Below are 23,531 nucleotides of genomic sequence, written 5' to 3' on the forward strand. Positions count from 1 at the left end.
ATGTCAATCAGTGTTTCTTAAAGGCTTACGTGACGTCATAAAATGTCTTGTTTTGTCCACAGTCCGAACACATTGTTTGGTCTCATGGAAAATAGCACCCTGAAAAAATATTTTGTACATGATCAGTCTGTTTATTATTATTATTATAACTGTCCAATGATAATGTAACTATGACAAGAATTAAAGTAGAATCAAAAACATTTTCCAGGTCTGCTAAATACCATTCATACCACATGGAAATGAATAGAAACCAATAGATGATTGCAACAGGAGGAAAAATACATCCTAAAATTCTAGCAGTATGCTTTCAAAAATAGTCTAATATGCTAAGTAGTTTTGGAGTTTGGCATTATGAGCAACAAAATCAAATGTTTGTACAGTATTAGTTCCTGTATGTATTTAGTGTATGTTTGTAGTTAAAAACCATCATTCATGCCGACACATGAATGATGGTTATTGTGTTTGTGCTACAGCGTGCAGGATGGACGGGAAAGTAAAAGAACAGAAGCGACATCAGCACAAGCACAGCGGGCCAAAGGCAGAGAGGAAGAAACTCAGGAAGCAGGGAGGCTCTACAGAAGAAGATGCACGCAAACGCAACCCAAAAGCCTTCGCGGTTCAGTCCGCTGTGCGCATGGCCAAGACCTTCCACAGGTCTCTATCAGCTGTTCTGATACACATACATCATAATAATAACTGAGGTTAATTCATGTGAAGTCAATCTTCAATATGAGCAAAACAAGAACGTGTGTGAAACTACACTGTGTGTATTTGTGTGCAGGGCTCAGGATATAAAGGCCAAAAAACACCACATCCCCCTGGTGGACCGGACTCCCTTGGAACCCCCTCCAATTGTGATTGTAGTCGTTGGACCCCCAAAGGTGGGAAAAACCACCCTGATCCGCTGCCTGATTAAAAACTTCACCAGGCAAAAGCTCGGGGACATACGAGGACCTGTTACCATCGTCTCTGGTAGGTCTGGATGTTTCTACACTGTTAGAATGGTTTCTGTTATGTAATAGATGTGTAGGCTGTAGTTCATTAAAACAGAAAGATCTCCTTTAAGTTTTCATTTAACTTCTTCTAATCTAGTCATTGCATTGCATCAGGGTCTCCTTCATCTCCCCCTGCTGAATTCTCTAATATGTTTAATAAGTAACTCTTTTAAAAAACTCTTTCAGGTAAGAAGCGGCGCCTCACTTTCATGGAGTGTAACAATGACATCAATACAATGATCGACCTGGCAAAAGTAGCTGACCTGGTAAGTGTGGACTGTACATGTATGAATGGTTACATTTAAATATCAGATGCAAAACAGTATTAAAGTATTTTTGTCTAGCTTTACAGTTTGATGCTATTTTTAAGAATAAAAAAAAAAAAAATCAAATCAAGTCTTGGAGACAGTTGTGCTTTAGAAGCCTCACATGTGTAACTAGGAGGAGAATGTCTGATTAAAGTCAAGAGTCCATAAAACCACTTTCACTTTGTGGTGGAAAACCTATTATGAAGCTCAAAATGTTCACTTTGTGTTGCACTGGCAGAGAGGTGTTCACATACTATGCTATACTGTGCTATACTATACTATACTTTGCTATGCTATGCTATGCTATACTATACTATACTATACTATACTATACTTTACTATGCTATGCTATACTATACTTTACTATACTATGCTATGCTATGCTATGCTATACTATACTTTGCTATGCTATACTATATTATACTTTGCTATGCTATACTATATTATACTTTGCTATGCTATGCTATGCTATACTATATTATACTTTGCTATGCTATGCTATGCTATACTATATTTTACTTTGCTATGCTATACTATACTATGCTATACTATACTATACTATGCTATGCTATACTATATTACACTTTGCTATGCTATGCTATGCTATGCTATACTATATTATACTTTGCTATGCTATGCTATACTATACTATGCTATACTGTACTATACTATACTAAACTCATGTTATACTATACTTTACTGTGCTGTGCTATACTATACTTGATTATACTATACTATTCTTATACTATACTTTTACTATACTGCTATACTATACTATACGTTTATCATGGAGGTAGTATTATTCTGAACTGCATATTATTGAGAGGTGTATCAATCACTTCCCTCTCATGCATGTACAATAATCATAAGATTATCAATTATATTGGGAACAACTGTATTCATATTTTAGCCTTTAGATCTTTGCTGGTAATAAGAACAGACTAGTTCATAATTAGTTACAGATCTTGCATTAAGGTGTGGTACACACAGAGACAGAGCTTTGTTTTCCCACTTTAATGTGAATACAGAGTAAGTCACATTGTTGTTATTATTCAGCTGGTGTGTGAGGCTGGGCTGGAGTTTGCTTTTAAACACACATTTATAAAACATTTATTCAACAAAACACACAGAGTGTATTCTTGAAACCTGACACACACACACACACACACTGAATGCATTTCCTTTATAAAACATTAGCAGAGTCACCAGAGGTCAAAAAGTCCACAGGATAGCTTTAATAACCTCCAATGGGAACACATTTTCAGTATCTGTAATAGACCTAATAAATACAATGAGCTGTGTTGTGTGTTTCTTCCCTGCAGGTCTTGATGTTGATAGATGCCAGCTTTGGCTTCGAGATGGAGACTTTTGAGTTTCTCAACATCTGTCAGGTACACGGCTTCCCTCGTATCATGGGCGTGCTGACTCACCTGGACTCATTCAAGAACAACAAGACACTGAGGAAGACCAAGAAGAACCTCAAACATCGCTTCTGGACCGAAGTCTACCAGGTAGACAACACCATCACATTTCCCTTTATTGAGCCAAACACATACATTCAGACTATATGAAGCAGACCTGAGTACATGTTGTGTGTGAAACGTGCAGGGTGCCAAGCTCTTCTATCTGTCTGGGATGGTGTATGGAGAGTATCAGACTATGGAGGTGAAGAACCTCGGCCGCTTCATCTCCGTCATGAAGTTTCGTCCTCTGGTGTGGCAGACCTCTCACCCCTATGTGCTGGCTGACCGGTGAGTGACAACCTGACACCACATGGAACACTTCACATATGTTTAATCTGCTCTGAGAACTGAAGCATGTTTTCTACATGATATTTAATTCACCACACTGTACTAAGACCTGAGCTGAACTGGTTTAGTCCAGTTTCTACACATCAAATGAAGACCATCTAAAACTGTTATTCCCTCAAACTTTTGAAGTTCTTTATGCTCTCTAGGTTAATGAACTGTAGTCATTTCTAAAGGTTAACAAAAGAAATCACGGCTGTTGTTTTCTGGTGTATCTTTTTCTCACACAGTTACCAAAGTAAAAGACTTAAGAACACAGAGTTAGGTTAGGTTTTAACAAACAATGGATTTAACAAACAAAGTTGTAAAATGTTAATATAACATGTTAACAGGTGCTATTAGGTGGGTTTTGTTTCCTTTGGGAATAGCAAGGCTAACTGTTTCCATCTGTTTCCAGTCTTTATGCTTAGCTAAGCTGGTGATGCTTCATATTTAACTGATAAATTTGAGAGTGGTATCAGCAAGAAAGCAAATATGCACACAAGATGAACAGCTGGCTTGATCAGACTGTGATTCACAACATGTTCTGGTTGTTAACAAGAACTTTAATTATTTATACTCTATTTTGGCTTTTTTAATTGGTCAGCTTCAGGTCAGGTGTATTTCTCAATGACTGATGACCACCTGGACATAAGTACCTTGTTAATACAAAATGATATTTCCTGCATTTAAACACAGGATGCAGCTACAAGTCAAAACTAACCCGAAGACAACGGGCATTAACTCAAAAACTAGGCATTGTTTCTTTAAATGACATAACATTTTTCCTAAAAATAAGTGTAAAACCTGTGGTAATAAGTTGGAATGAAGTTGGCTAAAAAAGGTCTAACACAGAATTGGGTGATAATTTGTACTGTTTAATTTTGAATTAAACATTTTAATTAGTAATGTATACCTGGGAGGACAAAAGTTGCATAGTCAACAGGAGGGTTGAGAAGAAGCTCTTGTCAAACAGATACTTTGGTTTTTAAAACACAGGTGTAACTAACATGAATGATTTCAATATTCCGTTATGATGTGTAAGTTTCTGCTCTGATATTATTGTTGTATGTTGGATCACTGATATGCCATCATTAACCTGAGTGTACCTGCATGTTTTACCTTTGTACACACTGATCATTCTTTTCTCCATCCTCCTCTTGTGCATGTAAACAGTATGGAGGATCTGACAGACCCTGAGATGCTGAGAACAGACCCCAAGTGTGACCGGACAGTGTCACTCTACGGCTACCTGCGAGGGACACATTTGAAAAACAAAGGACAGGTCCACATTCCAGGTAGATCAGCACAGTGCTAGTTACTTAAAACATGTCTGTACTACTCATCATGCTGTTAAAAGCTCTGATATAGAAACATGTAAAAATAATATATTGGGTGTTGTTTCTCTTTACAGGTGTTGGAGACTTTGGGGTGGGAGATGTGAACTTCCTGCCAGACCCGTGTCCACTGCCCAACGCTCAGAAGAAGAGGGCGCTGAATGAGAAAGAGCGATTGCTTTATGCACCCATGGCCGGTGTGGGTGGGGTTGTGTACGACAAAGACGCTGTGTACATCGATCTTCCTGCCAACCACGTCAATCAGCAGCAGGTGTGTGTGTGTGTGTGTGTGTGTGTGTGTGTTTGTTTGTTTAGAACCTTTTCCAAGAGGCTCACAGAGAGTTTATACCAGGTATCTGTAAATTGGAGCTATTTATTTAAGAGTACAGATGGTCAGTGTTTTCTCCAGGACTGGATCCTGGTAACTGACAGACACTAACTATCAAAGATCCTGAATTAGCACTGATCACTTTTTCCAGTAATAATGTGACAAGAATAAGTCGAAACAGGTGAAGGACATTGACTTCATTAGATTTCCAATCCTGATTGATAACTGAAACTCAGCTGAACTAAATGTCTAATGGTCCATGTTCTTTGCACATCACTAAGCATGAATCTATACAATATTAATAGATAAGGGAATATGGCTGAGCTGTGTGGACATAAATTGGCATAACTAAAGACTAAATGGTAAAGCTATATCTTCTGGGTCAGTTATTTTCTGTAAAAAAAATGACTCTGTATAATCTGGTACTTATTATAGAGAAAATAGAAGTCTCCATAACAGAAAAGCTTCATTTTAGATCAACTAAATGTTGAGTCAGTATTCATTTAGAATGGTCTTTGGTCTCTGCTCTCTTTGTAGACAAGTTTTATTTTTCTGCCTGCTGAGCTGAGATGAGCTGCTGTTCACTGACTAAAAGACTCTGAAGGATACAGTAACAATTAAAGTGAAAAAAATAGAATTACATACACAAAACAATGTCTCTCTTTATTTTTATTTTCGTACCAAATTACATTGTTGTTGTTTTTTTGAGGAAATACTGTATGGAAGTTTGAAACATAGAAAATGATTCATTACACACTACTTTTCTTATGATAAATGTATGTCTGAATCTCTGAAATCACACAGAACCTAAATGAAATGTTTGGAATCTACAATTGAAGGAGAAGCTTGTGATCAAAGATAAACACATGCAGTACCAGTCAAAAGTTTGGATACACGCTCTCATTCAGTTCTGAGGTTTTATAGACGGTACAAACGTATTATATTTCTAGTATTTGCCCTCATTAAAAAAAAATGTAGTTCCAGGTGTGAAATTCACTTTTTGAGTATTGAGTATGGGTTAATATGACAGTATGATATGCATCAGCACACAGATATACCGCATGTGTTTTATATAAGTCAGATAAGTTGAACCTGGTTTGAATTGTCTTGTTCCTCTATGGTTCAGGAGGAGGTGCGGCCCACCACAGAGCTGGTTCAGTCTCTCATCGACACACACTCCACTCTGGATGCCAAGATAGCTGCCAGTAAGGTGTCTCTGTTCAGCGGCTCGGCCTCCATGGACGCCACAGACGTGGAGCAGCAGAGCGGGTGAGACGCCTAACCGCTTTCTCTTCTTCTTCTCTTCTGTGACACAGTTAGAGATGTGAAGGCCACTGGGGACATTAATAGTTAAGCACATATTATACTTTACATACAGAACCTTAAAGGTGGAAGATGATATTTAAAACATTTCCATATAAAAAAATAATGTGTACATTGTGTGGCACAGTCTGTCATAAGAACTGAAATAAATGTACAGAAGAATAAAGTCAGAAATAGTCCCAAAGAAAACTGCTGACAGTGTGATGTGAACAAAGACTGCAGACAGGAAAAGTAATGCTCTGACAGCAGAGCTGCAGCTTGAAGGAGGGATCATTACACAAACAGAGATATACATCCTCTACTTCCAAATAATTCCTTCCACAGGCCGATTGAAACTTGGTCAATTTGGTGATTAACAAAAGGTGACACCACTAAGACTTTTCAATACATCATTAAGAATCTACAATGTAATACTAGACCAACGGCTGGGACCAAAAGGAAGGGGAAGGGTTAGTGAACTGATATCATAATATAATTGAGTGTGTGTGAGTAAGTGTGTGTGTGGACTGTAGAGCGAATAAGAGAACAAAAGAGAAAAAGAGGGGATTAGACAAGGAGAACAGGGAAGAAATAGATGAGCTAAATGAAACAGAGGTATTTGGTGGGTTTAGCATAACTTGTAATGGGATAGGAGGGATATTTGGAGGGAGTTTAAGTTTTAATTAGTATTGTAAAAATTGCTACCAGGGGCTTTTATAAGCCTTTAGAAATGCAAATAACCGTTTGTACCACTGAACATTTGACTGTTCACACTGACCTTGTGAGGAAGAGTTACTGTGTCTGTGTGTCACTGCACCATCACTCTGCTGCAGCATCTTCTATCACTGTTGCATCTGAAATAAGGACAGGGAGAAATGTGGTTAGTGATCTGCAGCATGTATACACAGATGAACAGATGAACAGTCCACACTGTACCTGCAGCATACTGAAACCTGATTTCTGATTAGTAGTATTAGTGTTACTATAGTATTAGTATTATAGTAGTGTTAGTATAGTAGTGATAGTATTGGTATTATAGTAGCATTAGTATAGTAGTATTGGTATTATTATTATACTAGTATTAGTATAGTAGTATTAGTGTTATAGTAGTATTAGTATTGGTATTCAAATTATACTAGTATTATAGTAGTATTGGTATTAATATTATACTAGTATTAGTATAGTAGTAGTAGTATTATAGTGGTATGATTGTGGTATTATAGTAGTATTAGTATAGTAATATTAGTATTATTGTAATATTAGTATAGTATAGTAGTAGTGGTATTATAGTAGTAGTATTGTAGTATTAGTATAGTGGTATGATTGTAGTATTATAGCAGTATTAGTATAGTAGTATTATAGTAGTAGTATGTTGTATATGTTAGAATAAGTTATAATAACAAACATATTTAATATGGATTTATATTTGTGTATCTAACTTAGTACACATTCTGAATAGAAACTGATGATACAGACTGTATTAAATGGGAAAAAGAGAAAGAGAGAGAGAATCTAAAATGTTGTTGTTTTTTGTGTTTTAGAGAGAATGAGGGTCTTCAGGAGGAGCGTGTCTGGGATCCTAATACCCAGAGAGAGAGGAGGAAGGTGGTCTTCACCGGGGAGGAGGAGGAGGAGGATGATGAGGAAGATGACGGCAGCGGTTCCAGTGACGACGAGGATGCCGACGAGGATGCCGACAGCGAAGAAAGCGACCAAGAGGAGCAGGAAGATGGTGAAGACGGCGACGGGGACAATCTCTCTACATTAATCAAAAAGGCCAGAGCGGAATCAGAAAAGGACGTGACGGGTGGAGCTCCACCTGGGAAGAAACAGAAGCTGGAGAAGAAGAGAGGAGACGGAGAGGAGAGCGCTGAGCTGCCGGCGTTTGCTGACAGCGACGACGACCTGGAGGTGAGCGAGGAGGAGAGCGATGAAGAGGCACAGAAGGGGAGAGCAGGAGACTCTGGGCACTGCTCTGAAGAGGATGAAGAGGACAGTGGTGATGAAGAGGAGGAAGATGATGATGATGATGATGATGAGTCAGAAAAGGATGATGGTGAAGCTGCAGAGAGTGAGGAGGAGGAAGAGCTGGGTAAATATAATGTTGAAACATGTTTCTACTTTTTATTTAGTAGACAATTTAATTTTCATTTAAAGTGAGCTCAGTTTATTAGGTTTTTTTCTTCTATTTAAACTCTATTCATCCATTAATCTACTGAATATTTTCTCTGCTCATTTTTGTCAGCCTATAGGATGTCAGATGTTATAATTCTCCTCATTCCAATGAAATGTATTAAAATGTTGTTTTATTCAACCAACAGTCTAAAAACCTCAAATAAATGAGAAAGAAAAACATCAAATCCTTATAATTGAGAGTTATTAGTAACTATTATCAGTTACTACTCGTTCCACTCAGGTAGCAAGTGTAATATAAAGCTGCTCAGATCCATGTTGTGATGGTGAAGGTATCGGAACAGCAGTGATTCAAGGTGTCTCCATTCTCCTCCCGCTCGTGTCCACAGGGACTCTGCGCTGGAAGGAGGGTCTGCAGCAGAAAGCGTCGGAAGCGTTTCTACGGCAACAAGAAGCCGCTCCCAATCTGCGAAAACTGGTTTACGGTTCAGGTAATTAATGATGTTTTTTTACACAGGGTTCAAGATGCAACCCAAGACTGCATTTGCTTTTAAATATACAGTATATAGTTTATTTTAGTATATATTTTAATGATGTAAGAGTGGTGGAGATCATGTGAATCAAAGCAGTCAGCTTGGATAGTATCCTCTTAGTCCATATTCATATTTTTGACACAATATGGGTCATTTACATAGCTTTTGTGTGTTTGAAATGCTTATTTGTTATCAATTCACACATTCTTCAGACTTTAGAAGGAGGTAAAGTTGTGCCAGAAACTTCTACACTCATTCATGATCAATGCCAGCAGACAGTAAAATTCTCTGTCTATTAAGCCAAACAATCTATTCTCTATTCTTCAGTTGTTGCAGGGGATGAGGAGGATGAAGATGAGGAGGAGTTGGGAGGACTGTTTCGAGTCAGCCGCCCTCAGAAGAGTAAAAAGTTCCAGGCGAACTCTCTCGACTGCTCCCGCTTCGACCCTGACGCCTCCCACGACTGGGATCTGGAGGAGGTGAGAGTGGCCACCAACACACTGCTGTTACCTGCACATTTATCCTAGTGTGCTGTTAATATGAAAACACATAGAAAAAGAGAAATGAAATTTGATTGGTGATTTTTTTTCCCCCTCCTAGATGATGAACTCTATCAAAGACTGCTTTGTAACAGGGAAGTGGGAGGAGGGCGAAGATGCTGCTACACTGCTGAAGGAGGACGGTAAGTAGAGAAGCAGCAACAAACATAATATGATGATAGACTCATGCTTCTTCTGTTCAGTGAAAAAAAGTTACTTTGGATTAATTGATGGTTAAGAGACTGATTTGATAGACATGGACATACAGTTAAGAATAGTACTGGAGTCATATTGAGTCAGAAAAAGGCTTTAAACTAACAGTGTACTTGTTTTGTTTATACAGAAGAACTGTACGGTGACTTTGAAGATCTGGAAACAGGAGAAGTCCATAAGGGTCAAACTGGGCAGCAGAACCAGGCTGAGGTGCGTCCTGTATGCTTGTAACCAGGGCCCGACTGATACTGGATTTTTGGGGCCGACGCTGATACCAATATTAAGGAGTACAAAAATTCTGATATCGATATGTCACCCAATCATTTACATATTTTGATACATTTTTTTGTAATGATCCCCTAAAAAAACATAGATATGTAATTAAGGCCATGATATTTTACCATTTGACGATAAACTTTATTGTATAAAATGACATCAGTGCACTGAAACAGTAAACCTCTCTGGGAATTAAATAATTATAAATAACTATAACAAAAAAAAACATAAAAAACTAAAATCACGTATAAGAAAAAAAACATATACATTAAAATACATAAATTAAAAAAAGGATCAAATGTACATTAGATGCTGCCTATATAAATATCTATAATATATTTAAAATAAAACATCGGCACATATCGGACAACATATACGCTGATACCGATATATCTGTGATAGGCCAATATCGGCCAATAATATCGGCTGACCAATATATCAGTCAGGCTCTACTTATAACAGCAGAAGTCAGGCTTAAAGGACTTAACAAAAGATGTAGAGATGACATATTTAAACATCTAACAACATCTAGGTTTTGCTTGCACACAAATACCTTTTGTTTCCCTGTTTGAATGATTGTTTTTTTTTCTTGTGCCCAGCAGAATAGTGAGAATGATGATGAAGACGGTGATGACGACGATGAAGCCGAAGAGACTCTGATGAAGGTGGATGATGACGAGGTCCAGAAGAAAAAGCGTATAGATAAGAAGCGGCGGCTGAAGGAGCGGTTTGACGCCGAGTACGATGACGGAGACGCTACATACTTCGATGACCTGAAGGAGGAGATGCAGAAGCAGGCAGAGGTACCACATGATCTGTCCAGATGTAGTGCACAAAAGCTGCTAGCAGTCAATCATGTGATAGGAGCGATCACAAAGAAAATGATGAAGTAATCTGATGTCTTATTCCTACCTCAGCTGAACAGGGCAGAGTTTGAGGACATGGAAGATGAGACCAGAGTTCAGTACGAAGGCTTCAGACCAGGAATGTACGTCAGATTAGAAATCTCCTCTCTTCCCTGTGAGTTTGTCACCAACTTTGATCCTCACTACCCTATCATCCTCGGAGGCCTGGGCTCCAGCGAAGGCAACGTAGGATACCTGCAGGTAAGTGTAGTGATGTCATTGATCTGCACTCACTGATAGTAACTGTGGATGCGCTGTGAGGTTGTTGATGTTTTAACCATTGGGTAGACTTTAAATTAAGTCTGTTTTATTTGCTCAGTTGTGTTGTCTGCTTAGTGTAGGCTAGTGGGAGCTGTCATTCAAACTGTACAGAGATGTCAGGAAGGAGGAACTACTCCAGGCAGTAATCCTGGTGTAATAAAGGAATAATAAAGATGTTGTATTATATGTCAGTGGCTCTTATATTGTGCACTGTGCCAATTGTGCAGAGGATGTGGCTGCATGGCACATCCAGAGCTCACATGGAATACACTACTACACATACTGTATATCATCAGCAAGTGTCAATCAACAGTGTTTTACTGGTGCTGACAGAGTCAGATTCTAAATTAGGTTCATGCATTGCTCAATCAATAGGTAAAGTCATTTTAACCAACAGCTGCACTGTCACCTCCTTCTCACCACTGTAAAAAATGGCTACAGGTGGACCGGTGTGTGTCTAACCAGCATTAACCAAGCACTGTTCATTGAAAACATTTTTACACAAGAATAAGAATTTAAAAAGTCAGCAGCTTAGAAAGGATTAGCAGCCTCACTTTGACTTGCTCCCTGAAGACACATCAAAATGAACTAGATATAGACAACATGCCAAACGTTTCTGTTTATTACTGTTATTTAGTAGTCACTAAATAACATGGATTATTGTGATTCCATGTGAAATTTTAGGACCCCCAGAGGACCCCCATCCACTATTCATTTATGTTCCAACCTCCTCTTCTTCATTTTTAGCCTTTTTGAAAAAGTTACATATTTGCTGGACATATTTTTATCATTTTTTCTTTTCTTTTTGTTATCACCAGTGTTGTTCATTTTTCACAAACACTCACTGGTACAAGCTAACCACAGTGCGTTGTGGCCTGCTTACCAATCATCACTTGCCCAGCCATCAAAATGACAAATAAAACAGCCAATCAACTACTTTTATATTATTCTGATTGGATAATGCTGCTGTGGGTTGAAAACCGTGTAATTGTCCATATTTCTGACTTACTATGGACATATTATGGACACTGGGCTCAAGCAGCCCGACAAAAAATATCTAACATCATTGAGGGCCCCTGTCTGCTCAAATTGTCTGTATGGTAAATCTGACCATGACCTGGACAGGGATTGTTGTTTCCATTCAGAGGAATGAAGGGATGCTTGTGTCAACTTTATTACAGTGTTTTAATACTGTGCGTGTGTGTGTGTGTGTGTGTGTGTGTGTGTGTGTGTGTGTGTGTGTGTGTGTGTGTGTGTGTGTGTGTGTGTGTGTGTGTGTGTGTGTGTGTGTGTGTGTGTGTGTGTGTGTGTGTGTGTGTGTGTGTGTGTGTGTGTGTGTGTGTGTGTGTGTGTGTGTGCACTGTCTGTCCTGTCATGAGAAATAAAGTAACATTTCCTGTTTTTCTGTGTTACAGTGAGCTCATATCTAATTCTGTTGTGTGTGTGTGTGTGTGCTCGTCAGATGCGACTGAAGAAACACCGCTGGCACAATCGCATCCTGAAGACTCGGGACCCCCTCATCCTGTCCTTAGGCTGGCGTCGCTTCCAGACCATGCCCCTGTACCACATCGAGGACCACAACGGACGCCACCGCCTGCTCAAATACACACCGCAGCACATGCACTGTGGAGCCTCCATCTGGGGTAAGACACACTGACAGGACACTGCACTGCACAGTCAGGAAGTTTTCTTTCTGGTTGTAGTGGCTGTGTTAAATGTACCCAATCACCTGGTTCAGATCAATAGTGATAGTATGAGTTTCCAAAGGTTTATAAGGACATTTCATTTATACTTCCATGCTATAGAACAGGGATGACAAACATGCGGCCCGTGGGCCAAAACCGGCCTGACTTTCCTTCCTGTCTTCTTTTCCTTCCTACCCTCCTCCCTTTCTTAATTCCCTCCTTCCTTGTTTCCTTCCTGTCTTCTTTTCTTTCCTTCCTTTCCCCTTTCCCTTCCTCCTTTCCTTCCTTCTTAATCCTTGTTCCTTCCTTCCTCCCTTTCATCCTTTCTTCTTTCCTTCCCTACTTCTTTCCTTCCGTCATTCCTTCCTTCCTTTCATCTTTCCTTCCTGTCTTCTTTCCCTTCCTTCCTAATCCCTTTTCCTTCTGTCATTCCTTCCTTCATTCCTTCCTTCCATCTGTCCTTCCTCCGTTTCTTCCATTCGCCTTTCCTTCCCTCCTTCTTTCCTTCCTATCATCTTTCCCTTTTTTCTATCCTTCCTTCCTTATTTCCTTCCTTCCTTCCTCCCTTTCTTCCTTCCATCTTTTTAATGGTCCAGCCCGCATGAGATCAAATTGGACTGTATGTGGCCCTTGAACAAAAAAGACTTTGACCCCCCTGCTATAGAACAAAGCCCCTCTATATTATGTTACTGCTGCATATTGTGCTTATCTTTATACCAATACTGCAATATACTTTTGCTTTGATGCTCTGTTTTTACAGCAGCTTCAACATAGAACATATACAAAGATATTGTGTCAGAAAGAGGCGCCACTCTGAATGAACATAGTCTTCACTTGTAAATACACTGATATATGTTATATGCTAAAATAGTTGATTCAATAATAAGACCACGATTAGAGCACTTCTCACATCAGGCTGCCATTGTTGTTACTCTCAGCTATGAGGACAATCACAGCAAAATAATCAGATAATGCTTTTAAAACCCACCTGACACTCAAGTGCAGTATTGTGGAACATACATGCTACTGCTGCTCCTTACTATTTATACATCCATATATTTATTTATCTCTCATTTCTTTCTTCATGACTTTGGTGCAGAAGTAATTTATAATGATAAGAATAAAGAATAATAACTATTATTCACTCTCTTTCTCTCTTTTTCTCTGAAGGTCCCATCACACCACAGGGCACCGGCTTCCTGGCTGTGCAGTCAGTAGCAGGAACTAAAGTAAGCTTTGTTCAATCTAGATACTACACTGTACTGTATGATGTTGCTTCAGATTATGTAATGAGGTATAAGAGTCATAAAATTACAGTTTTAACAAAGGTTAGACCATTGCCAGTTTTGGTCATTGTTTTAAAATGTGAATTCTCATGTGATTCCATTTCATAATAACTCATAGAGCTTGTGACTCATTAATCCCTGTTTTCTGTCTGCAGGCTAGTTTCCGTATTGCAGCCACAGGAGTCGTCCTGGACCTGGACAAGTCAGTGACTATAGTGAAGAAGCTCAAACTCATCGGTTACCCCTATAAGATCTTTAAGAACACCAGCTTCATTAAGGTAGACATTTGATCTATTTTTATCTTTTAACTGTTTGGAAATCTCTTCATCGCCTTCTGCTTATTGTTGTAGTCAGTTTTTTTGTACTGCATTTTCTTGTTACTTTCTATCAGTGAAAGTATATTTAGAAATAAAAATTCTATTAAAATCATCTGAAAGTGATCATGTTCATGTTCACAGGGCATGTTCAACACCATGCTGGAAGTGGCCAAATTTGAAGGCGCCTCTGTAAGAACAGTGTCAGGGGTCAGAGGTCAGATCAAGAAGGCTCTGTCGACACCTACAGGAGCTTACAGAGCAACGTTTGAGGACCGGCTGCTCATGAGTGGTCAGTTTGTGTTTTACTTGTTGTTATTGTGTTATTATTTTACTCATATGTTTTAATGGTTTTTCTATTGTCATGCATGTTGTTAAAAAGTCTTAAAATATCATTGTTAACACGTTTTTAAAGGACAATTTCCAGGTTGTATTTATTTTCTAGTCACAATGCAACCAAGGGTGTAAGTACTAATTAGACAATAAAGAATATCTTGTGCACAACTGTGTCTCATACCAAGCTGTTGATGTGTTCTGTGCTCTGTAGATATTGTGTTCCTGCGCTCCTGGTATCCACTCACTGTTCCTCAGTTCTACAACCCCGTCACCTCTCTGCTGCTGCCTGTCGGACAGAAGGACGGCTGGGAGGGCATGAGGACCCTGGGCCAGATTAAACATGACCTGGGCATCCGCAACAAGCCCAACGCTGACTCTTTGTACAAGGTAGGACGTCTGATAATAGAAGAAGGGTTCAATGCAAATGCTAATGCGGCACTTTCTAAAGGGCTCGATGTGAAAAAAAGTGAAACTGGTAGAGGTAAAATGTGTAGCAAGTTAATGATATACAGCCAGATGTGTGCCTGTGGGAGCTGTGCTACCTACCAGGGTCCCTGAGGGGGAACTGCTGATAGACTGGCTACAAAAATGTGACTCTACCTGTACAGAAAACCACATTCAAGTTATTTCACTTGTTGAATACTGCCATAGTGGGTTTTTCTTCTTCTGCTGCTGTATGAGAAAGGATGAGCTCAGAGAGGAAAGAGTACTGGATATGTTAATTGTTAAGTCTAGAATTTGTTTTAAATATAAATGATATGAATATGATAAAATATGGGCTAAAGAGGTCAAATTTATTAACTAGAAAAAAGGAATAAATACCACTAAATCTGTCTGAGCTGAGGCACAACTGGAACACAATCTAACTGCAGTAGTCGTTTCAATTGCATTTTTTAAAAGTCATTATTAGTTAAAGATCCACTTCAGTTTTACAGCAGTCTCCACCAGCTTTATGAGCCTAACTGTGACCCAAATGCTCTCCCCTCCTGTCAATCATAAACAAATGAATAAAGATTTTATCACAAAAAAAAAATTTAACTACATTGAGCTATAGTGAGTACGCATCAGTATTGTGGCTGAACACATGCATTGTGACAATTCTGCTTTCGCCACACTGCTGGTGTAAACAAGATAAAGATCCAGCACCAGGTTTGTCCAGATGTGTCTAACGTTAGACACTCATTGACTGAATATTGATCATTTTAATAAGGAAAGAAATATAGTAGCAAAAAATCCATTTCAAATCCATCAAAAATCTCAACTCATGAACAATTAAAGACAATGTTTTGGGAAAAGAAACAAAAGGAAATCAGAAATGTAAGACTTAAAATAGATGCTGGTATGAGTGTTTGATTGGCTCAGTGTGTCTGTGTGTGCTTGACTGTAAAACTAAAGCTGAATTTGGACTGATCAGTATTTCACACATTAACCCTAAATCCTGAGTTAACGTATGCATTTCCATCCTTTTCCCTTCCAGCCGGTGGTCCGGGCACAGAGGCGCTTCAACACCCTCCACATCCCCAAGGAGCTGCAGAAGGCTCTGCCCTTCAAAAGCAAACCCAAACAACAACAGGCCCAAGGAAAGACCCCCAGAGACCTGCAGAGGCCCAGCGTGATCAGAGAGCCCCACGAGAGGAAGGTGAGCAAAACCCTGACTCTACAGTCTCATCAGTGCAGATCACTGATTCATACTGATCTCACTACAGAAACAGAATGTGTGTTCAGTAAACAAGACCAGCTGTTTAAGAACTTTACCTTGAGCTACACCTCGCTGCTGAACATGGCTTTGTCTGTAACGCGTTGCATTTCTCGTCCCATTCCTTCAGGTGGCCGCCCTGATCCAAGCTCTGAGCGCCGTTCACAACTTCAAGAAGAATAAGGCCCACACGGCTCAGCACGCCAAACACAAGGACTTCCTGCAGGAGAAGGAGAAACAGGAGGAGGCCAAGCTGAAGAGACAGAAGGAGGCACGTAAAAAACTGTACCGTGTCATGGGCCAGAAGGACCAGAAGAATCAGAGGTCCAGTCTGAAGGGGGCAGCACAGGACGACTAACTCACTGTATCTGGACTCATGAGGCAGACCTCTGTGGACTCACTGAGACACTGGGTCTGCTCTTTGAACTGTTAGCATGTGTTTTTATTTTCTTGTATTTTTTTCTAAACATGTTGAAAATCACCTGTAAAGCCTATGTGGATTTTGGATTTTGTTTTAATAAAACAGTAATTATGACCATTTGATGCTTAAAGCTGCCTCTCACTCTATTAGTGATTATGTTGAATTGTTGGAGTTCATTCTCTCTATTTTCTCTCTTTGGAGGTTAAAGCATGCTTTTATTTAACCTTCCTCTCCTGAATCAAAAATGTTCATAGAATTTTGGCCTCATGCATCACTCACCCTAACTAACCCTAACCCTGTCTCCACAATTCCTGTTTTTGGTAAGTGTGAGTGAGAACTGACTGCTCTCGTCATGTCATGAAGGTATTATGCCAAGTCACTAATCAGAGAGAGTCTCCTAACTATAAGTGATATTTCAAAATAGGATGCTGAGGATGGTACAGTAATAAAGTAATGGAGTGTTTCCTGTAGTAGTAAACAAAAAGCCCAAAGTGTAACTTATCAATGCAGGTGAAACACTTATTACTTCAGTATGAATAGTATGTGCAGCTGCACCCATCTACACAGCTATTTTCTTACCACATCATTTTCTTCACAGTACAGGTAATTCTCTTGTGTGGATTCTGACACACACACACACACACACACACACACACACACACACACACACACACACACACAAAACAACGTCTACTGTGTTGTAAGTGTGGAATCTCACTGAAAAAAAAAACTTACTAAGAGCTGTCATAAGGGTAACATTGGAACAATAACGCTGTCATAAGGGTAACATTGAAACAATAACGCTGTCATAAGGGTAATATTAAATATTAACGCTGTCATAGGGGTAATATTGAAATATTAATGCTGTCATAAGGGTAATATTGAAACAATAACGCTGTCATAAGGGTAACATTGAAACAATAAAGCTGTCATAAGGGTAATATTGAAATATTAATGCTGTCATAAGGGTAATATTGAAATATTAACGCTGTCATAAGGGTAACATTGAAACAATAACGCTGGCATAAGGGTAATATTGAAACATTAATGCTGTCATAAGGGTAATATTGAAATATTAACGCTGTCATAAGGTTAATATATTGAAACAATAACGCTGTCATAAGGGTAATATTGAAATATTAACGCTGTCATAAGGGTAATATTGAAACAATAACGCTGTCATAAGGGTAATATTGAAATATTAACTTTGTCATAAGGGTAATATTGAAATATTAACGCTGTCATAAGGGTAATATTGAAACAATAACGCTGTCATAAGGGTAATATTGAAATATTAACGCTGTCATAAGGGTAATATTGAAACAATAACGCTGTCTTGAGGGTAATATTGAAACAATAACGCTGTCATAAGGGTAATATTGAAATATTAACGCTGTCATAAGGGTAATATTGAAACAATAACGCTGTCATAAGGGTAATATTGAAACATTAATGCTGTCATAAGGGTAATATTGAAACAATAACGCTGTCATAAGGGTAATATTGAAATATTAACTTTGTCATAAGGGTAATATTGAAACAATAACGCTGTCATAAGGGTAATATTGAAATATTAACGCTGTCATAAGGGTAATATTGAAACAATAACGCTGTCATAAGGGTAATATTGAAACATTAACGCCGTTTTAAGGGAAACACATGAATCCGAATTTTGTCTGCGATAGTGGCGGTGGTTTTATTCTGAAGGTGTCAGGCCGGAAGTGTAGCTGTCGCCAGTGGCGGAGCACAAACTACATGAGCCGGCTGGTAGCAAAGGTCTGCCCTGCAACATTAACCGTTTAGTTTACAGGCGGGCCGTGAGGCTGTTGTCAACGCGGACCCTTCACAACATGTCTCCAACTAACGTCATTCATCAGTTCTCTTCACAAGCGGGTAAATATATCTGCTCTCCCACCGTTTACTGTTAGCTGTTAGCTTTAAGTTAACCTAATGAGTCCACACTCATTGATCTGACTGCAGTCCACTTGTTACACCACATGTCTCTCTCCGCGTGTGTGTGTGTGTGTGTGTGTGTGTGTGTGTGTGTGTGTGTGTGTGTGTGTGTGTGTGTGTGTGTGTGTGTGTGTGTGAGACAAGTTATACTCGTTAACTAGTGTTATTACATGTAACCGGATGTGACATTTTGTGTGAGTTTAACAGATACAACAATACATATATATGTATTCAATATGACAGAACAGTTCATAAAGTTAAACATGTATGTTGACACCCTGACAGTTCAGTGTGAGCCCGCAGCAGCAGCACCCAGCTGCTAACCCACTGACAATCACTGTCCACATCTGGAGATTGATTTGCATTTATTAGTGATACCACAGCTGTATGGTTCTGTTCTGCATTCAGCATGGTCCATGCTCTGGCTCTACCAACCATCACTATGAATGATAAGGATCACAACAAAGCTGTGCTCAATCACAACTTCACAACTACTGAGTCTTTTTTGATGATTCCATCATTGCTGTTGATTTTTGTGTTTGTCATACAGTCAGTTTATCACACCTAGTGTCACTTCACATCAGAATGTGAGTAGAGCTGCAATGATTAGTTGATTAATCGATTAGTTGTCGACTCTTATATTACTCGCCAACTGTTTTGATAACCGATTAATCACTTGAAGTCATTCTTTGAGGAAGTCGTTTCTGAATTTTCGTAAACTGAATGTATATGTTTGGGTTATGGACTGTTGACCAGGACATTTTCTGACATGTTATAGCACGAAATCCTACAAATGAATCAAGAAATGAATCATCGGATTAGTCAGTAATGAAAGTATTTGTTATGTGAGTGTGTCACTGTGAGCTGATGCAACAGTTGATCAAATGAAAGCAGCAGCACTATTGTGTGTCTCCATCTGCAGTCTGTGGTTTGAGGGATGTATAATAAATCAGTTGGGCAGATGTATCAGGTGATGTTAGTTTATCACAGATGTATTGATGTATTGTTGTACACATCAGCTGATAAGTAAGAAGATATTACTGTACAGAAATGCCAAAGATATGTTTAAGTTCTTTACAGAAACAGTGTCTCTGTTACATAATTGGTCCAACAGCAGCACTGACAAGTTCTCTTCATAACTTGGTCACATTTTTTTAATAACCAAATTTAAAGCATCCTATCAAAAGTGCAAGAAAATGAATATCAGTCAATATATTGTTATTTATATTACAACAGAGTCCATTTAGTAGATGTTCTGGAGCTGTTACACATTACCACATTATCTTCCCCACTTGGTGGATATTGCCAATTTGTTATAGAGTTGTTGATGTTCAAGTTTCAAACTAACTTCTATTCTTGACTTTGGCAAAATGAACTCACCACAAAGTCCATTCAGTAGCAGATCTGGAGCTTTTGATCACGTCAGATGACTTTTAATCACATGACATGACTTTGCAACTGGGAAAACTTAATCTGCTAATTATCATGTAGTACTAAATTGAACTTATATGTAACTTTATTATTTATTTTCAACTTAAAGTATGAATGACAAGTGCTGTAAAATGGGTCTGTTACTTATTCTTGATATTTTTTTCCCCCCCAGAATGCAGTTGCCCATTGGAGTTGGAGCTGCGAGCACTGCTGCAGCAAAGGATTATGGTCCTGGATGGGGGTATGGGAACCATGATCCAGCGGCAGAAGCTTGAGGAGGAACATTTCAGGGCGGACGAGTTTAAAGAGCATCATCTGTCACTGAAGGGAAACAACGACCTGCTCAGTATCACACAGCCTGAAGTCATCTACAACATACACAAGGTACTTCATCTAGTGGAGGAAACTAAACACATACACCAAGTTTAGTGGGTAAAGTCTTTGTTAAAGGACGGGTGCACCATTTTTCTAATGTGTCTTAAAACAGCAGTCATAGCAGGTGTCCATATGAACAGTAAAAGAGGCTACTAAATAGTTTCATTCTAATGATTTACAACACCATTAATACTTAAGAAATGTCTTAGCTAGTAAACACTAAACTTCACTGCCAATCCTGTGTGAATGTCTTTTTTTCTGCATATCTGGATAAATAAGTGTGTTTTAGAATTGGTAGTATTCATGCAATTTACAGCAAAAAGAGAAATATATGATGATGAGAAATTGAATAACATTTAAAAATGATTAAAAAATACCCTATTTTAGCCATAATGGTTATAAGTATCACTACCCACCTTCAAGCCCTCTTTGGAACACTATAACAAGTAATTCCTTGAGGATACAGCTCCGGAACAATATGATTGGATAAGATCAACATCTGTTGTAACAACTGCAATTCAGACAAATGGAGGACAGAAGCGAGCAAACCTTAAAGACAGCGTTTAATTCCAAGATGCTGACTGAGTTCTGGATTTCAGTTGACTTTCTCAGCACTGACACATTAAATATCACATCGCAACTAAATGTGGAAGATGATCTCTGAGCAGCTGTCTCCTAAATTAAACCCAGAATGGACTGCTGTGTTCCATGCATAGTGCCCACCCATCTCATGAGGAGAGTTTAACACTAAGAACCGATATTAAATGACTTAATCACATGGTTTTGTTGAGTATTCGATTGTAATTGGTCAATTACGACATTCTATTCTATTATACATTCTACCATTACTTTGAATAACAGAATGTTGTAATGGATGCAGACACTGCAGGATCACATCCAACAACCAATCCAGCAACAGGGGGGGGTTTAGATATTTAATAAACCAGCACAAAGCCCTCATCTCAGCCCTCAGGTGTTCAGAGCTGCTGTCTCCAAAATAAAAAAACACATTATCCCTTACATATCAAATAATAATACTGCTGTTGTGTTTGGATAGACTTACTAGTGTGTGTGCGTGCAGAGTGTGTGTATCCAGGGATAGTGGGGGTTGCAAGTGTCTGGAACCATGATTCTGGGGTTCAGGGAACCCCTGATTCAGTCTAATTGGTCTTGGTTTGGTAATAATGATAATAGTAACTTTATTTATATAGCACCTTTCAAGAAAGAAGAAATGCTTTAACCCATTGTGAGTCTGCTCAACCATTTGGTAGAGGTCTGTAAAACATCATTTCTAGGGTCAATAAGAAAAAAAAATCCATGTTTTATGTTTTCATGGCCCCAAAGAGGTAGGAAAAGTAAAGAAATAATTTTTTAAATACCATTTAACAACATTTTCTTGGTGTAACCTACAAAAGGGTTAAGAAAGTGCTTTACAACCAAATAAATGACATACACCAAATTCCAATACCAAAAAGGGGAAAAAATAGAAACATTAATGTAATATAAGATGATGAATTAAAACATTGTTTTAAATAATTGTAAAATAGTAAAAAAAAAAAAATAATGAATGGTAAAAGTAGCTAAAAAATAATAGAATATAGAATGAAGTAAAATAGAAACATTTTAAAAGAAGTTTATTATGGTGCAACAGGTTTTAATATAGTGATATGTAAATGAACAGCTGTGACAAACCTCTGTTCACCTGAAACACATTTACTCAGTTACTTTTAAAGCTGTTGAGACATGAAGTTATTTTTAGTTTCACTGTTGTGATTTGGTTCTGTTTGTCTTTGTCTCTGCTGGCAATCCAATGCAAATAAAGAGGTATAACCTTTGCTCTGCTTTGTGTTTAAAGGAGTACCTGCTGGCCGGTGCTGACATCATAGAGACCAACACATTCAGCAGCACCTCCATCGCTCAAGCAGACTATGGATTGGAACATATGGTATGATGTGATGATGACACTGCTACACCACTGTGGTAGTAGAAACAAAGGTCAAGTACACAGACTGGTGTTAACTCATTAACCCAATGAACCACTTCTTCCCATATTTACTCATTTCTATGGACAGCTGCACACTCTGCTGTGACCTCGCTGTTATCTTTACACTAGGCAGATATGGCTGAAGCACAGACTCTCTCCAAACAGTTGTGATAAACCTTAATGAAGGAACAGAGCAGATCTATGTTTCTGCTGTTTGCACTGCAGTAATACAACAGAGTGACTCTAGATGTTATTATAAAGTCTGACTGAACAGAACTGCTTACTCACTGTCATTGGAAAAAGATTCCTTTAGCAAACACTTGGGGAAGATTTTGATAGCTGACAGCCTATATATTAAGAAATCATTATATTCAAAGTGGTGAATTTGACCTTTCAGCATTCACCATTAGTGCATGTTAATTACAATATAAACTAAATGAATCCTGAGGTTAAATCATGAAATAATTGCAGTTTTGTTTTCAAGTTTAATTTGAACAACATGTGCCTGAAAAGTCAATTTCAAATTTAATTTCATTCCATTTATGGTTAAAAGTATGGTCAAATGTATTTTCCAGTTGTGTTTTTATTTATTTAGTCTTTTATTTTGAAAGCAATTTTCTAATTTTCAGGAATATAATTTTGAAAAATAAAAATGTAACATTGGATTTCACAATTTACATTTTTGTTACACGTAAATTACACACACACACGCACACATGGAAAAATGTTCAGTTTTATTAAGTATTTGAATTTTTAGTCAGCCACAAACTTCCATATAATGGGTTCATATCCTTTAATTACGACTATTTTAAATCATGACTTTGTATTCAGGCTCATTCATTCATTCATTTTAGATTGATATGTTTTCTTTTCTTATACTATTTTTTGTCGCTGTCTTTTAAGTGAAACAATATTAGAATTGTTCTTTTGTATGAAAGTACATAATGAAAAATGACTAATAAAGAAATCTGAAACTGTGTGTGTGTGTGTGTGTGTGTGTGTGTGTGTGTGCGCGCGCAGGCTTATCGCCTCAACAAGGTATCAGCGGAGCTGGCGAGGAGGGCAGCCGATGATGTCACCAAACAAACTGGTTAGTTCATTAGTAGCATCACAGCAGCATATCAGGTACATAG

The 23,531-nt window shown here is 38.4% G+C and overlaps 2 protein-coding genes across 3 annotated transcripts in view; both read left to right on the top strand.

Annotated features, from left to right (window-relative positions):
• Positions 1 to 16,774, top strand: part of bms1 (BMS1 ribosome biogenesis factor) — a 17,271-nt gene extending 497 nt beyond the window's left edge. The window contains exons 2-23 of one of the 2 annotated variants that reach the window (XM_062442378.1): positions 474 to 654; positions 782 to 972; positions 1,182 to 1,261; positions 2,626 to 2,814; positions 2,912 to 3,054; positions 4,267 to 4,388; positions 4,505 to 4,698; positions 5,882 to 6,024; positions 7,599 to 8,149; positions 8,580 to 8,681; positions 9,051 to 9,202; positions 9,324 to 9,405; positions 9,606 to 9,685; positions 10,351 to 10,554; positions 10,669 to 10,857; positions 12,380 to 12,560; positions 13,773 to 13,831; positions 14,044 to 14,166; positions 14,347 to 14,494; positions 14,750 to 14,925; positions 16,016 to 16,177; positions 16,365 to 16,774. In XM_062442378.1, the coding sequence (XP_062298362.1) occupies positions 482 to 654; positions 782 to 972; positions 1,182 to 1,261; positions 2,626 to 2,814; positions 2,912 to 3,054; positions 4,267 to 4,388; positions 4,505 to 4,698; positions 5,882 to 6,024; positions 7,599 to 8,149; positions 8,580 to 8,681; positions 9,051 to 9,202; positions 9,324 to 9,405; positions 9,606 to 9,685; positions 10,351 to 10,554; positions 10,669 to 10,857; positions 12,380 to 12,560; positions 13,773 to 13,831; positions 14,044 to 14,166; positions 14,347 to 14,494; positions 14,750 to 14,925; positions 16,016 to 16,177; positions 16,365 to 16,592 (3,672 nt within the window). In that variant the 5' untranslated portion in view covers positions 474 to 481 and the 3' untranslated portion in view covers positions 16,593 to 16,774. The remainder of the gene's footprint in view (positions 1 to 473; positions 655 to 781; positions 973 to 1,181; positions 1,262 to 2,625; positions 2,815 to 2,911; positions 3,055 to 4,266; positions 4,389 to 4,504; positions 4,699 to 5,881; positions 6,025 to 7,598; positions 8,150 to 8,579; positions 8,682 to 9,050; positions 9,203 to 9,323; positions 9,406 to 9,605; positions 9,686 to 10,350; positions 10,555 to 10,668; positions 10,858 to 12,379; positions 12,561 to 13,772; positions 13,832 to 14,043; positions 14,167 to 14,346; positions 14,495 to 14,749; positions 14,926 to 16,015; positions 16,178 to 16,364) is intronic. The other variant, XM_062442379.1, reaches the window with a different exon arrangement.
• A 1,646-nt stretch (positions 16,775 to 18,420) lies between these two features.
• Positions 18,421 to 23,531, top strand: part of mtr (5-methyltetrahydrofolate-homocysteine methyltransferase) — a 37,583-nt gene continuing 32,472 nt past the window's right edge. Inside the window, exons 1-4 of the mRNA XM_062443058.1 lie at positions 18,421 to 18,548; positions 20,212 to 20,423; positions 22,270 to 22,359; positions 23,419 to 23,488. Coding sequence (XP_062299042.1) covers positions 18,506 to 18,548; positions 20,212 to 20,423; positions 22,270 to 22,359; positions 23,419 to 23,488 — 415 coding nt within the window. The 5' untranslated portion in view covers positions 18,421 to 18,505. The remainder of the gene's footprint in view (positions 18,549 to 20,211; positions 20,424 to 22,269; positions 22,360 to 23,418; positions 23,489 to 23,531) is intronic.

This window comes from Scomber scombrus, chromosome 21 (genome assembly GCF_963691925.1).
Source record: "Scomber scombrus chromosome 21, fScoSco1.1, whole genome shotgun sequence".
NCBI lineage: Eukaryota > Metazoa > Chordata > Actinopteri > Scombriformes > Scombridae > Scomber > Scomber scombrus.